Raw genomic sequence first — 14166 nt, 5'->3', positions numbered from 1 at the left:
AATCTTACATGACACTGAAGCCAGAGAAGTGGCACAGTGCTTCCAAGTATCGAGATACTGTTAAATCACTGGTGTAATGGAGATTTATGCAGCTGCAGGGGGGGGAAAGGGTGTCTCTCTCAGCTAAACATCTGCTCTTTGGGTGACTTGATCATGCTGAAGCCTGGGACCTGTTCAAGGGGAACTTGCGCCCGTAGCAGAAGTCATAGTTCAAGGTAGGTTTGGAGTGCAGAGATCTACTTTTTCTTCCTTGAAGTATGGGGCCCCTGAACCCAGCATAGCCTTCTCCTTTTCCTATGCATCCCCTAAAACTCCCAGACACACAGGAAGCACTTCTTCTACGCAAATGGAGATGTCTATATCTGAGCCGCTCAAGCCTGACTCTGTGTGTTCTCTCTCTGTAGTCAGCGGAGAGAAATAGGCACTGCTGGGGTTGGCAACTGCTGAACCAACAACAAAAATACTCAGAAAATCATCGCTCTCTAATCATGCTGATGAGGACTTTCCTGGAATGGGTGCTGTGGAGGTTGGGAGCTGCAACCTCCGTGTCTCCATCTTCTCCTTGCGCTTCTGGAATACAGCAGCTGTGTGGGTACCACCACCCACCTCTCCCAGGGGAGAGGCCAGGAAGGGGGTTACAAGCACCCTGGCTCTGGGCAGTGTGGTCTGCTCAGAGGGAGGCCCACAGCTAGTATCAAGTTTCTGAGAAACTTGAATAGTGCTAATACCTGATCATTTAATTGCCACTAAGTTGTCGTGCCACTTATTATCATGCCCGTCTGGAATCACGGTTCTACCGTGGAGTTCATACATTGACTATCACCGGGCAGAAGGCGTAAGCCGTAGTTATTGAGGTTTCCTTGTGTTTTGGCAGCACGGTGGTTTGCTGTGAGAGGAACCCTGTGAACCAGTAAGTGTGGTGAGCTCCTAGTAGAGGTCTGCTGTACGTCCTGAGTTGAGTTCCCGCATGGAGTTGTATGTGGGAGTCTCTGCAGTTTTCCTTTGTGACTCGTGCCTGGTGGGAAGGATGTTGGTGCAGTTGAATCTGCTGTGAGGAGGGCAGATGCCACCACCCTTTCCAATCTTACTTTCTTCTACCTGCATAGGTAAGCCTTCTGTTACCATGACTAAATGCCTGCAATTTTCTCTAGTGCTTTGTTCAGGAGAACATTTCCAAGGTGTCTGTCAAGTTTAAGAGCCTACTTCTCCTAAAAGCAGTGGGACTATGCTTAAGTGCTGTGGTGGAGGCTTCCTCTTCACCATACATTTGTTCCTCAGGCTGGCCCTTATCCAGATAAACCTTTTTTTTAATTTGGAGAACACTGCATTTCCAGAAGAGGTTTTACTCTTCTGCTGTTGGGTGTTCAGCAAATTAGACTGTTTTGCCCAGGCTTACTGCCTGAAACCTGCAGCCTGAGCCTCGTTGATGGACGTATGTGCGTGCAGCAACCTAACACCGATCAAGCTGCAGGTTCAGGAGGGCCTCTTGCTTGGACTGTTTTCTCAACTCTTAGAAGCTCTTCTTTCTCAAGAAAAACTATGATAATCAAGTTATCCAAACATTTACTAAATTTTGTGGTTAATTTTTTTTATTCTGAGAGAGAAATTTTATATCTGTAGTCTGCTGGGCTGGCACTGCATGGAAGCTGGGTGGAACCCATAGAAAGAGAGGCTGGGACACTACCGAAATGCTGTATCTTAGGAAAACTGAAATCCTTAAATGACTACAGTTTTGTCCAGTGGAACTAGTGAAACAGTTTCCGGTGGACTTGGTTTCCCCACTGACTCCACAACTGTGTTATATTTACGGCTGCAGTGTCAGCTCATCCACTGTTATGCACATGAGTATCCACATAGGAAAATAAAACTAAACCTCTTGTTTGACGTTTTTCCCATGGTTGTATTATGGATTCTTTTATGTCTCCTAGGGAGTGTGCTCAACACAGCACTCGCTCATCCAGCAGGGACCTTCATAAGTTATCTCTTCCCTATCTAATTCCTTGCTCTCCTACGGCACGTGGGATAACTTTGTTTCTCCTATCCCTTCGCTAAGTTGGATTGAAAAGGCTGACCAGTTCCCGAGTTACTAAGCAGGGACACATGGAGCATGTTCATGTGAACAGCTAAATTCCTTGGATACCTTCTCACACTGCTTTGTGGGTATTCCCTTGTAGGCTTAGAAGTCTTTCTTAATTTTTCCCGTATGTACGATGAAGTACTTGCTATTTATAATGTCAGATTTAACGTTCTTAGTATGTTTACTCAGACTGAGAAGTAATTTAAATTTGATCTTCCTCTATCAACAATCAAACTTACTCCTAACTGTGAAGTTTTGGCATTAGATCAGATATTATTAATGTGGATTGTAATGCAATGTTGGCAATGTATAGTGCTGTTCTAAATCTCTCTGACTTACTTTTTATGCATATAAATCGGATATTTGTGTTTTTTCTGGGGCACACATGTTCCCTCTGATGCCAGTTTGCATGCGGTTTATTATGAGTCAGCCTTAATCCTAATCTGTGGTCCCTCAGAGTTGCATAAAAAATGATGATAGTTCGTTTATAATCTGTTTTTTAATTTGTTATCCACCTCTGTTCACTCTGACATTTGAGGCTTTCATGTGTACCTTATGTGCGGTCCTGTGGCATAGATCCTTGGAAATGACCCTGATATTAGGATACAAAAAAACCAAACCAAAATATTTCAGGTATTTCCCTCAGTGTAGAAAAGACACAGTTTTTTTCTTCTTCTTTCTTATTTTTTCAAAAATGAATTTTGATAGGTGGTTATTTAAATGTATTTAATTTAACCACCGTGCTGATTGGTTGCTTCCTTTGTTTTTAAGTTCTTCTTGGATCATATCAAAAGGTAGCATGTTCTGCTGGTACATTTTTCAGAGACAGTAGTGGCCCCATTTCATCACACAATTGCATGCGTTTGGGACAAAAACTGCTCTCAGAATTTAATGAAGCCATTACACATGCTCTGTTGAGCCATGGGGCTTGATGTTACTGAAAAAATAATGCATTTAATTTGGATTTGATATGTCATTTGCACACGGTGAGTAGATTGTCACACTGGCTTGGTAACTGTCTTAGATATTTGTGGATAAACAGTTTTATGTTTAAAATGAAACCAACCAAACTGAAAACCAAACCAACAAAACCGAAATAAAAGAGGTGAATCATCATCCTGATCTTCTGACACTACTATACAAAAGGTGAGCTATACTCTGCCACTTATAAAATAATATAGCCTTATTTTCCAGTCTCATGCTGAATATTGGAAGGGAAGTGGTTGTTGAAAATGGAAGATTTACTCTGTATCGTCTGTCGTAGGGAATAGGAATATCGTTCTGTTCTGTTGCTCCCTGTTACTAGACCGAGCAGAGTCCAGGGGCTACTACCAAAGGAGAAGTAAATACTGTATTGCTTAGTATCTCAAGGCTCTGTCACCTGCAGAAGTTCCTGGTTCTGATGAGAAGGCAGGAGGCCAAGATTTGGGGTTTGTTTGAGATCATGAGGCTAACGAGGAGCAAACACCCAGCCCTCTGAAGAGAGCTAGACACCTGCCTGGGATCCACAATCTCAGCCTTACCCTAGAATTAAGTGCTTAAGCTGGGCTAATCTTTTCTTATTTTCTTTCTTGTACGCAATATTCTTTACATACAGCTTTCTGTGCGTAATATTCTACCATTTCATAACTGCTGGAGCTTCATGTCCATTAGATGTGTCCCAGAAGGGTGGCCTGGGAGAGGCAGAACACACAGAACTTCCTCTGTTAATTGCTGAGCATCTCCTTGGAGCTGCCTCTCGCTGCCCGTAGTGAATGGCTTGCAGTAATCATCTATAGAGCAGTGCTGAAGCTAAGATCTTTGTTAAAATTGAAGTTGAAAGACATAGCAGTAATGTAATGATTGGCTATTACGGTTCATTGTATCTCTTTTTAAAAAAGCAATCTGTCTTTTGAACTTCATCTCTCGGATAAGGACCAGCACAGACACAAAAAGATTTTTTGGTGGCAAAATTAAGTGCTTGTTCTTCAGTCTTTCTCGTCATTTGTGTATGTGTGTGCATGCATATGTTTACTCAAAAAACTTTGTTGTTCTAGGCATTAATTGGCTAAAAATGCTGAAGAAAAAGAATTTTTATGTGAAATGGGGTTGCATAAATGCATCAGGGACTACACAGAAATATTTGAAAAATCAGTACAAGAGCAAATAATAATAAAAAGAAGAAGCATTCCCACAATCAGTAAATCAGTCTGGTCTAAAATCCTCTTTGTATGTTGAACAGGACGAAGACCTTGACTTTTTTGCTGCTGGCAGGCTCCTTCCTTTCTGTGCCAGTGCAGTAAGGGAACAGCGAGTTGCAAAAAGGGAATGTGGGTGGAAAACCTCGAACAAAAGGTGATAGGAATAGGCTATGAGGAGAACACTGAGGACTTCCAGACAGCTCAGATGTTCAGGGATATTTTCCACTGTCCGGCTAGCCAGTCCCCGTGCCTGCGTGTCCGGACTGCCTGGTGTGGTCCTGGCTCTGCCGCCGGCCTCACGCTCTGGGTTGCTCTTCTCCCCGCTGCCCAGCCTGGCTCCTGGTGGGAACGTGCTGGCACTTCCACAAATGAAGCACTTCAGGCATTTCCTTCCAGTGGGACATGCCTTTATTTGCTCTCCTTGGCTCTGATTGCCATGTAATCCAAGCCACAGACCCCATGGGACCCTCCCTGCGGGACCCCTGCCCCGCTGCCCGCTTTCCTGCCGGGAAGCGCTCGTCAGGGCTGTCCTCCCTCCCAGCCGCTGCGCTCCCTCTTCCCACAGCCACGGCTCCAAAGGTCCTGTTTCCGAGACAGCGGCATCTTTTAGTGAGGGAGATGGGAGCCTGTTTGGAAAACTACCCCGCAGATGGGTAATCGTTCACACCTCTGTGTCGGGGACTCGGCGTTGTAGCATCAGCACAGGCCGTTCTGTTTGGTTGTTTGGGGGTTTGTTTGTACCTTAATTACATGATCCTGTGAGACCAGAAGGTGAAGTTGTACCAGCACGGTAGGTTCTCCCTGGTGTAATTGTGATGTCAACTTTTTTCACCAGAAATATTTGTTAAAGTTAATTAAGGGTCAGTGAAGTTGAGCACAAGGCCAGAGAAAGTGTAAAGTCAAGGAGCTGTAGCTCAGTGATACGTGCTGCTATTTGGCTTCATTTTTCTCTAGAGCCTGAAAAAACACCTTTTTCTTGGTGTCATGTCGATTGGTGTGGCAGCTGTTGGCAGAGCCGACAAAAACTTCAGAAGCTGGAGGTTGTCACAGCGTGGGTGACTGGGGGTCTCGCTGGGTTTTTAGGAGGGAGCTAATGTTCCTAGAGGCAAAATAAATTCCTTTTGGGTGTTGCTGAATAGTATGGATTAACTACACAGTCACTCAGAGATTTCCAGTAGCACCTTAAATGCATTAAAATTTTTAATGCCTTAAAAAACTTTCAGTGCCCTTACAGAACAGGGAATTTCGAAAGTAAAGTTTAACTAACTTAATAAAAATCCTTACCCATCTTTGAGGACAATGAAGATTATCCTCTACTTTCCCCCTAGAGGGGACCTGTTCCCTTTCTCCAGGGGGAGACAGGTGAGACCTCCCCTGTTGAGGGGAGCTGCTCAGGGCAGTAGGACAGGAGGACCTCACAGATGGGATGGATTCGTTTCCCGTTCCCAGAGTTTCTTCTGTGGAAAAGGAGGTTAAGCTCAAACTGAAATGTTTCTCTAGTGACAAGAGAGAATAAAGATTTCTGGTTTAGTGGATCACCATAAGGCACGTGTACAAATCTGCCCCTGTTGGTAGCTCACAATTTCCTGCTTGCACTGTTTTTCTTCAGAGAAATTACTCAAAAGCAGAAATTTACATCTGTATAAAAATTTAACATTTCATTATCCATCTTCGTTATTAAAACTCAAACTATGCATTAGGCTTTAGACACACACGTCCTTACAAAACAAAGTAAAATACATGTATTATTTTTCTGTGGTAATAAATTGAGGAATAAAGAATATGTGCTCAATATTGGCAATGGTTGAGGAGCACATCCCTTTCTCTGGAAAATTTGAATGTATAGCAAAGAGCTTTGAATAGCAAATATATTTGCTGCTTTAAATATTTCATGCTGGCTTGTAGAGAAATGTATGGAAGTTACATTGTAAATGAATCTAACGCTTGAACAATGTCTTGTGCCCATTGTAAGCAAATCACAGCAATGCTAATGCTTGCAGGAGATTTAATCTGATGTTCTCTGCGCACTAATTTACGTTATCTTCACCGCTGTATAAGAGAGAGAAACTTTCTCATAGGAAGAGATTACATTTGTTGACCCTTCTTTGCAGAATAAACAACAGCAAAACTCAGGGTAGGAAACAGAAATTCGTAATTCTGCTAGCCAGCTAGCCTAACCATAAGGTTATGGTCTTACAAGAGCAGTAGATCAGAAACAGATTTTAACACTTTCTCTAAGTCATTTTACAAACTGTTTTAGGTAGACTTGAAAGAATTTCAGACAAATTCTTTCAGTGGACTGTGAGGAGTCACCTTCCCCACAAGGCAAAGCACTGACCTGGGAAGCCTAACAGTAATGAAATAGAATATTATGAAATCTTTCCACAGATACTGCATGGGTTGTTTAGGCTTTTCGTCTGCGTACGTGCGTCAGTGTAACGAGAACTTGGCAGAGGGCCTGGGCTTTGTGACACCTTCAAGGATGTCATTGGAAAGCCCTGAGGTTTTGCATTTTCCTTGGAAACAATGCTGTGGGAAGTTCAGATCTGCTCATCAGAGCAAAACTTATTCTTCAGCCATTGCACATGAACACTAGGGTTTTTGTTCCAGAGGTTTGTGTTTAAAGATGCTGGGAGACTTACCGGTACATAATAGACACGTTTCCTTTGTGAACCTGCCTCGGTCACTGGAAGGCCAAGCCAGAACACTTGCTTTGCTCCCTGCACCGCAGCTTCTTGTCAAGCTCTTATGACTGAAGGAGGTGTTACCGGCTCTAAATAGTCAACTAGTTCAGTTCTGGGAACAGCAAAACTACGGTCCTTGTCAGAGGGTTTGTGCCACTGTCATTGTAGCATTATGGTCAAAAACAATTTGGATGTGTCTTCCTGGTGCTGAGCATCCATGCACATGACTGCAAATATTCATTACGAGTGAACAGCCAGGCCGTTAATTCAGGTGCTTAAGTACAGACTTGAGGACATCTGGTTAGTCATTGCCTAAGGGTTGATTTGAGTCACCATGCACCCGTGTCCTGCCTGCCAATGGAGAGAATAAAAGTTGCCTGTTAGAGAGTGTGTTGTGAGATGTCTTACCCCCAGGGCATGGCCTCTCCCGTGGCTTTCTTCTAGAGATGAAATACAGTTAAATGCTCCCAAAAGCCTGCTGGTCCTAAGTATTCTCATGGTGTGCGCAGAACGCAAAGAGACTGTTCAAAGTGTGGGGTGGAAAGCAGGGAAACAGTTGAAGAGGGTTTCATGCCAACAGAGGTTACCAGGAGAGGAGCTCGGTGTGCCTTGCAGGTGCCCCCCACCCTCTGCACCAGATTGGGGAGGACAAGGAGGTCGGGCTCTGTACAGCCTCTTGATTTCTGTCCTACGCAGCACCTGTGGGCCAGGGTTGTTGAGGGTCCCTACGGATGTTGGTGGGCACGCACATTGTATGAGCTTGGGACCGCGTTTCCCCTGCCCAGGAGCGGAGGGATTGGCGTGGCAGTGGATGCCTGTGGCTCCGACCCATACATTGCTTTCCAGGCTGCTCTTAGGGCAGTGGTGGCCCCAGCCAACACCTGCCTGGTTCCCTAATGGTTTAAGCACATTGAGATCCTCCAGTGGCAGGTCCTGCCAGCCTTCAGTGTTACTTGTTTTTCCAGCCTGCTGCTCGAGGTGGCATTGCGTATTCTGCAAACAGCACAAACCCCCTTAGCACACAGAGCAGCAGGAGCGTTTGGGAACGGTTAACCCACAAAAGCTCAGAAACGGGGGGTGGTGGTTGTTTTTCTTCACTTCATTAAGTGCTTCACTTAATGGACTTGCATCTATCTCCTTTCTCCTCATCCACCAGCAGCGCTTTTCAGTCTTTGCCATCTTTGGAGCTGCATATACCTGTTCCGTGAGACTTACCAAAAATATTCTCAGTTTTGCCCTCTCCGGACAGCCATTCCTATGGATGGCCCCCAATGTCTGGTAGCTTCCGACCATCAGCTTACTGCTTGGCTGCTCTCGCCAGCACCAGCCAGGCAAATTCCTTTTGTCTGTGGGAGGATCGGAAGGAGCCAGCTTAGGGCTTTGTTTCTATGTTTGAACATTTCTAAATTACTGAGTGTCAAAAAAAATATGCTCAATGCACTGAAAAATGCACTCGCAGAGACTAAGAAACACTCAATCTAGATGGTTTAGAAGAATAAAGAAGAAATACGGAAAATATTTCTTTCGTTGCTAGGATGTCTTTTTATCACTCAGATCAGTGTGGTTTGGGGTTTTTCTTTTTGTTTAAATGTGTGACTGACTTACTTATTTTGGTTGGAGCATTGCTACAGTATATTCTGACAATAGATTTAAGTAAATGAGACAGTTGGCTAGCACTTTGATGTGAAAATTAGTTTTGAAGTGTAGATTGGCCCAGGATTTTAATTTTTCTTTGGAGGAAAAATAATGAAGAGAGTTAGTGATAGAAATTCATGGTTATTCTTTATTGAAGATGCCATAAGTGGCATTTACTTGGACATTTATCCCCGAAATTTATTCTGTGTGATGTGTTTGTACAGAAACACTTTGCATCTCGTGCAGCTGAGGAGTGTGAATACAACGCAGATATTTTCCTGCTAGCGTTACAGCCCCGCGTGGGGGTTTTATCATCAGGGAGGGAAATATATGTCTGGTTCTTTGTCTTCTGCTTTTTGTGACAAAGGAATTCCCATTTGAATTGCTCTGCTCTGTTCAAGCCCCCTCCGAGCCTCTGGGTTAGCAGCAGTCAGTCTTTGCAGTGTCCTGACGTCATCCAGTGTATGCATAAGCCCTGCTATTGTCTTACGGAGAGCAGGGGCTGGGGATTGCGGTATCTGGTGGCTGCTACCTATTTATGCCTGTCGGTATCACGGAAGGGACACTGGCCTGCCCTTATCTCTTGGATTTAAAACAGAAGCTCCTGCTTTTTGCTTCCTGAAGAAGGACCTTTGCTGCGGTTGCAAGGAAAAGCTGTCTGCGGTGTGGAGCAGAGGAGGGGAGAGGAGGAGAGAGGAGAGGAGAGGAGAGGAGAATCTGGCAGCTTGGATAGCCTGGACTGCATTGTCTGGCTTCATGACCCCTGCTGTGTAGCACTCATCCCTACTCTCATACACTCCCTCTGTCTTCCACTCTTTTTTCTTCTTTCCTTTTTAAAATAGCAGCATCTGGGGCCAGCCATGTTTGGCACTGAATCTTCATGTAAGTAAATGCATCCCACTTACATCCTTTTTCTGTTGAGAATAGGGCTTGTTTTATCCTCGCTGTACCCACCGTGCTTGCATTCCCTTTGCTGTAGGTCATTGGCTAAAAGCTGCAGTCCTCGCCTGTTTACAAAGGGACGAAAGATGCCGGAGGGAAAGCATCTACCTCCTAACCGTGGGTGCATCCTCGGTGCCAGCAGCAAGGCAGCGTAGGGCTGTCAGTGCTGCTGAATGCAGGCCACTGCAGGATGGGGAGAAAAAGGCAGTTTTGCTTGAATGTGTTAATTGATAAGATCGCAGCTGTCAATGATCGGGAGTTGCAAACGCTCTAATGAGTGCGCTACTCGGATGATGTGTTTGGGGACTGGGAATGCTGCAGCATTAGATGGGCAAGAGCTGGGGGAGAGAGTGATTTAATCAGCAGGAAAAGACTATCTATCTCATTTGCTTCATTTTTGTTTCTGGGAAAAAGGAGGCTTGTGTGGGATCCCTCCTGTGACTGGAGAATCCAAAATTAAATTAGGTGGAATTCTAAATATGAGGTGAAAAATGCAAAACAATAGGATCATTTATTTGTTTTTTCCTAATCTTTGCGCTGGAAAATCTTAACTGAGGCAGTCTGCTGTATAATAGCTGTGCAGACGCATGTCATTGAAAGCAAGCCAGTTTTGCTTCAATGGGAACAACAATTACCTACCTGGCAAATCCGTCCGCGGAGGAAGGCTGGGGGTTTATGTATAAATAATGTTGCTGGTGACAGTGCGGCTGTGTGGAGACCAGTCTGATCCAGTGATTATCAGGTGACTGAAAAATAGAAAACAGTCGGCTTACACTGTATTTTGTGCACAAATAGTACTGCATGTTGAAAATGTGTCTCATTTGAATATGAAGCCGTGGCTTTTTTAGAGCGTTATAACGTGCAGCATGGTGTAACGTCTCCGTGCCGTTAGGCTGGGACCTGTTCTGCGGCTTGGCTCTTCCTGAGAAGTGGTGAGAGCATCGGGATACCTCATAATCATGTCCTCCTGGCTGTCAAATCCCTATGCTCCCAAAGGGTTAATCGGTCCTGTTGCCTGCCTCTGGCAGCTCCCCACCTCCTCTGCCACAACACCTGGTCAAGGTCAGGCAGCGTAAAAACAAAATTTGCGTTTAGATTTCTTTTGTTTGGGGACCCATTTTTCATGCATGGCTGTAAACGTGTTTGCAGCTCTGGGTCAGTGGGGCGTGAGCAGAGATGCCGAACGCTGTAGCTGCATCTGTTTATACCCTGCCAGATCTGTAAGCCCCAACCTGTGTATCTATGGGGTCTGCCTCTGCAAAATGCATATTAACGTGCTTTGAGATAAAATCAGTGGCGTACCTGCCCTCTTACAGAAAGTGCGTACTGCGTACTCAGAAAGTCAAATTATGCAGCCTTGTTGATTTTCGTGGTCCTCTCTTGTTTTGTGAGGTGCATTAATAAACAGCTTGCTTGTCACATCGGGCTTTTGGCTAAAGTCACTGGGTTGTACCACCAGCAGCTGTGGCTGCTTTTGTTTCCATGGTTCCCACAGTTTAGGAAAGGGCGATGGGAGCTTCCGTAACAGCCACTACCTGTTTCCCAGAAGCATCTTGAGGCATTACTTGCCTTTAAAGAAGGGGTTAATCGCAACATGGCTAGTTGCCATCGATCCAAGCAGAGGCTGTGGCCAGTCCCCGCCTGCACTCCCCGGCCAGACGAAGACGAAGGCAGTGTGATGGCCTCGCCTTTGTTCAGACCCCCTCCCCTTAGCCTCTGCTCAGGCCTGGACCTCGTACCCAAGGGGCCACCTGGGACACTGGAGTTCCTCTTCAGGTTGGACTGGCTGTCCTGTTGCCTACTGCCACCGGGTGCTGGCACATGGGAGGAGAGCGGGGTTACTGGCGATGCCCCCCACACGCCTGCCTGCCCAGGGCAGCGCCTGCGTAACCAGCCCTGCCCACACCGCTGCTGGAGGAACGGCGGGTTTGCTTTCAAAGAAAGAAAATTTTTATCAAAATTAATTTAATCAAAATACAGTCGCAGCTGGAGGTTTTTGGTCCTCCCTCTCCTCCTGTCCTCTTCGTATTTCCAAGCTGTCAAATGACAACAGTGTGACTAATTGTTAATATTTTTGTCCGGCTAGAACATTAAAATAAAATAAAATAAAATAATAAGATTCAGCATCATCTGGTCCTTGAAAACACGACAGAAGCCATTTTTGCTGCTGTCCAAAAAGCATGAAGTCAGCAGATTACGTTTTTTTAATCCTGCTGTTTACACTTAGTATTTAGGCTTTTAATTCTCTTTTCTCTGATTACAAAACCAAGAAAAATGGTCAGAAGCAAATCCTGGTTTAGAACCTTTATTCTGTCACTTGGTATCAAAATATTTTAAATGTCAAATTAACTCTCATTCAGCAATCCTGGTTTTTCTTTTTCTTTTTAACAGCGGTCAGAAGGGCAATAAAAGATAGTCTGAGGGCCATTGTAAAACACAGGCATCTGCTTATCGCCTCCTGGATGCAGGGGAAGACAAACAGCAGGCGACGCCGGCCTGTAAAGGGGGATAAGGCAGCAGGCAATGCACAAACAGCTGCTAACACTCCGGCGTGTGACGAGCAAGGAAAGGGTATGCAAAGCAAAGGCCCCGTGAAGTGTCCGTGGGAGGGGTTGCGCTGTGGCAGGGTGGTTGCTGTATGGTCGTGCTCAGTATTTTCCATAGGTCACGTCCCCTTTATAATCCCCACGGGAAATGTATGCGCCGGAGACCCTTCATCTTTGGTGCTTTTGTGCTGATCCACTTGCAGCCACACCGCCGGGGTGGTGTCGGGGGGCTGTATGCAAGGGGGAGGGGGCAGCTCTCCGTCCCACGCCACCTCTCCAGCTGACCTGACAGATTTATCTGCTCGCCGTAATTGTTTCGCATTCTGTAAGGGGTAAATAAAACTTGGTTTGATAAAAGCATTGGGTTGAGAATGAAGTCTTTTTGAAAGTGAAATGATGTTGCAGCGCTGCACTGAAGCGGGGAAGTGGTGGGGCTCTGAACAAGGGACGAGCTGGTCCCCGCGAGAAGGACACGCTCAGTTCAGGGAGAGGAGATAACCCCAAGCCTAGGGGAAACAACCAGCAAACATCCCTTGCCTAACTCGTAATACTGGCAGTTGCAGGCCTACTGGAGAGACACCACAGGCACAAATTAAACTGAAATGTGAGAGCAGCCGCAGTCGGTGGGGCTCACCAATGCTGGGGGAGGTCAGGGCGATGCGGCTCCACCAAATCTGTCTGTGTAATGGGAAGAAATGGGGCAGGGTGCGGTTCAAAGCCTGTAAAGCGAGCAAAGAGGCGCTCAGAGAGCCATTTCATGCGCGTCTGAGAATGTGCACCATGCATGTTTCAGATACCCCAGACAGAGTAACTCAGTAGGAGGCTGCGAGGAGGGAATCGCACAGACACACGTACGCCGCTCGCCCCAATGCTGTTGAAAGGACCCAGATGCGTGCTGTGAAAGCCTGAGGTGATGTTCTCAGTACTGCTGCATTTGTTCATGCCAGGGTATTTTAACCTAGCAGCAACACTAAGCTGTGAGGGTTGTATGGGCGGTTGTCTGGGAGGTGCTTTTCTGGCCTGGGCTGTTCAGGGAGAAGCTCATGGTGGTCCCTGTCTGGTAGGTCAGCAGCTGCACTCTGGAAAGAAGAGAGGCTCTGGATCAAAGGAGAGCTGACCAAAGGGCAGGAGAAATGCAAAACCAAAGGGCAAGTGGAGCTTTCCTCCGTCGTGAGGCTAATTCTGGAAGGCTGCTCTCCACAGGGAGGCTGGGGAACGCTGTGGAGAAGGGGAAACCTTGCCCACTTAAGTGTGCCAGGGAAAGCTGCTGTGCTTGTCCCAGGCTCACTGTACTGTCTTCTGCTCTGTCTGTTCAGAAAGTGCTTTTGTTCCTGAGCATTTTTTTTCCCAAACTCTCTTCCAGCCAGAATGCAATAAATGGAAAAGGTTGCACCAAGATAATTGATTTTACGGCATCAGAAAAGTAGTCTTATAAACCCCTGCAAAACCACAGCAGCCAACAGTGGAGAAATGAGAGATCTTAGCATCAGATATTAAGAGCAAGGACGATCTGATTAGCACGGGTGCTGCTGTCCTGGCCCGGTGTGCCTGCCACCTCCTTCCCCAGCACCGGTACTCACCCCCGCCTGTGGGAGAGCCAGCAAAAACCTGACCACTTCTGCAGGTAGTCAGTTTTGAGCATGTTGACTCCCCAGGCTGGTTCATGGGGTGATTAAATGAGCAGCGGCGCAAGGGAGGGTGGGACACGGCTGTTGAAACTCTGGTGGGATGGCAGCCTTGGCAGGGGTGGGCTCCATTGAACCAGCAGATGACCAAAATGCTCCTTTTTTGAGCGTAAATAGCCCAGTGCCATCCTGAATTGCCAAGACCAGTAATAACAGTAAGTACAGGTACCTGGCATCAGATGACAGCCACAATTTCACAATGATGTTACGCTGGTTTCTCAGGCAACTGTACGTCAAAGAGAGGTTACAGGAACTTACCAGAAGCTGTAACTTTAAACCAATATATTTGGCTGCTGAGGTCGCCGCTGTTCCCCATAGAGTCAGGATTGTTGAACAAATTGCAGAACCAGGTCAAACAGAGGCTTGGCTACAGCAGCGTCAAATGCCAGAGTAAACCTGGATTATGAAAGGGATTGA

The 14166-nt window shown here is 46.0% G+C and overlaps 1 protein-coding gene across 3 annotated transcripts in view; it reads left to right on the top strand.

Moving 5' to 3' along the window:
- Window positions 1-14166, top strand: part of ST7 (suppression of tumorigenicity 7) — a 153967-nt gene that overhangs the window by 32615 nt on the left and 107186 nt on the right. Inside the window, exon 1 of one of the 3 annotated variants that reach the window (XM_076330383.1) lies at window positions 9085-9458. The exons of the other annotated variants lie outside the window; for them this stretch is intronic. Coding sequence (XP_076186498.1) covers window positions 9437-9458 — 22 coding nt within the window. The 5' untranslated portion in view covers window positions 9085-9436. Of the gene's footprint in view, window positions 1-9084; window positions 9459-14166 lie in introns of those variants that run through there. 3 annotated transcript variants of the gene reach the window in all.

Source organism: Aptenodytes patagonicus, chromosome 1 (genome assembly GCF_965638725.1).
Source record: "Aptenodytes patagonicus chromosome 1, bAptPat1.pri.cur, whole genome shotgun sequence".
Taxonomy (NCBI): domain Eukaryota; kingdom Metazoa; phylum Chordata; class Aves; order Sphenisciformes; family Spheniscidae; genus Aptenodytes; species Aptenodytes patagonicus.
Note: the sequence above shows the minus strand (reverse complement) of the source record. Positions and strands in the feature narration are given on the sequence as shown.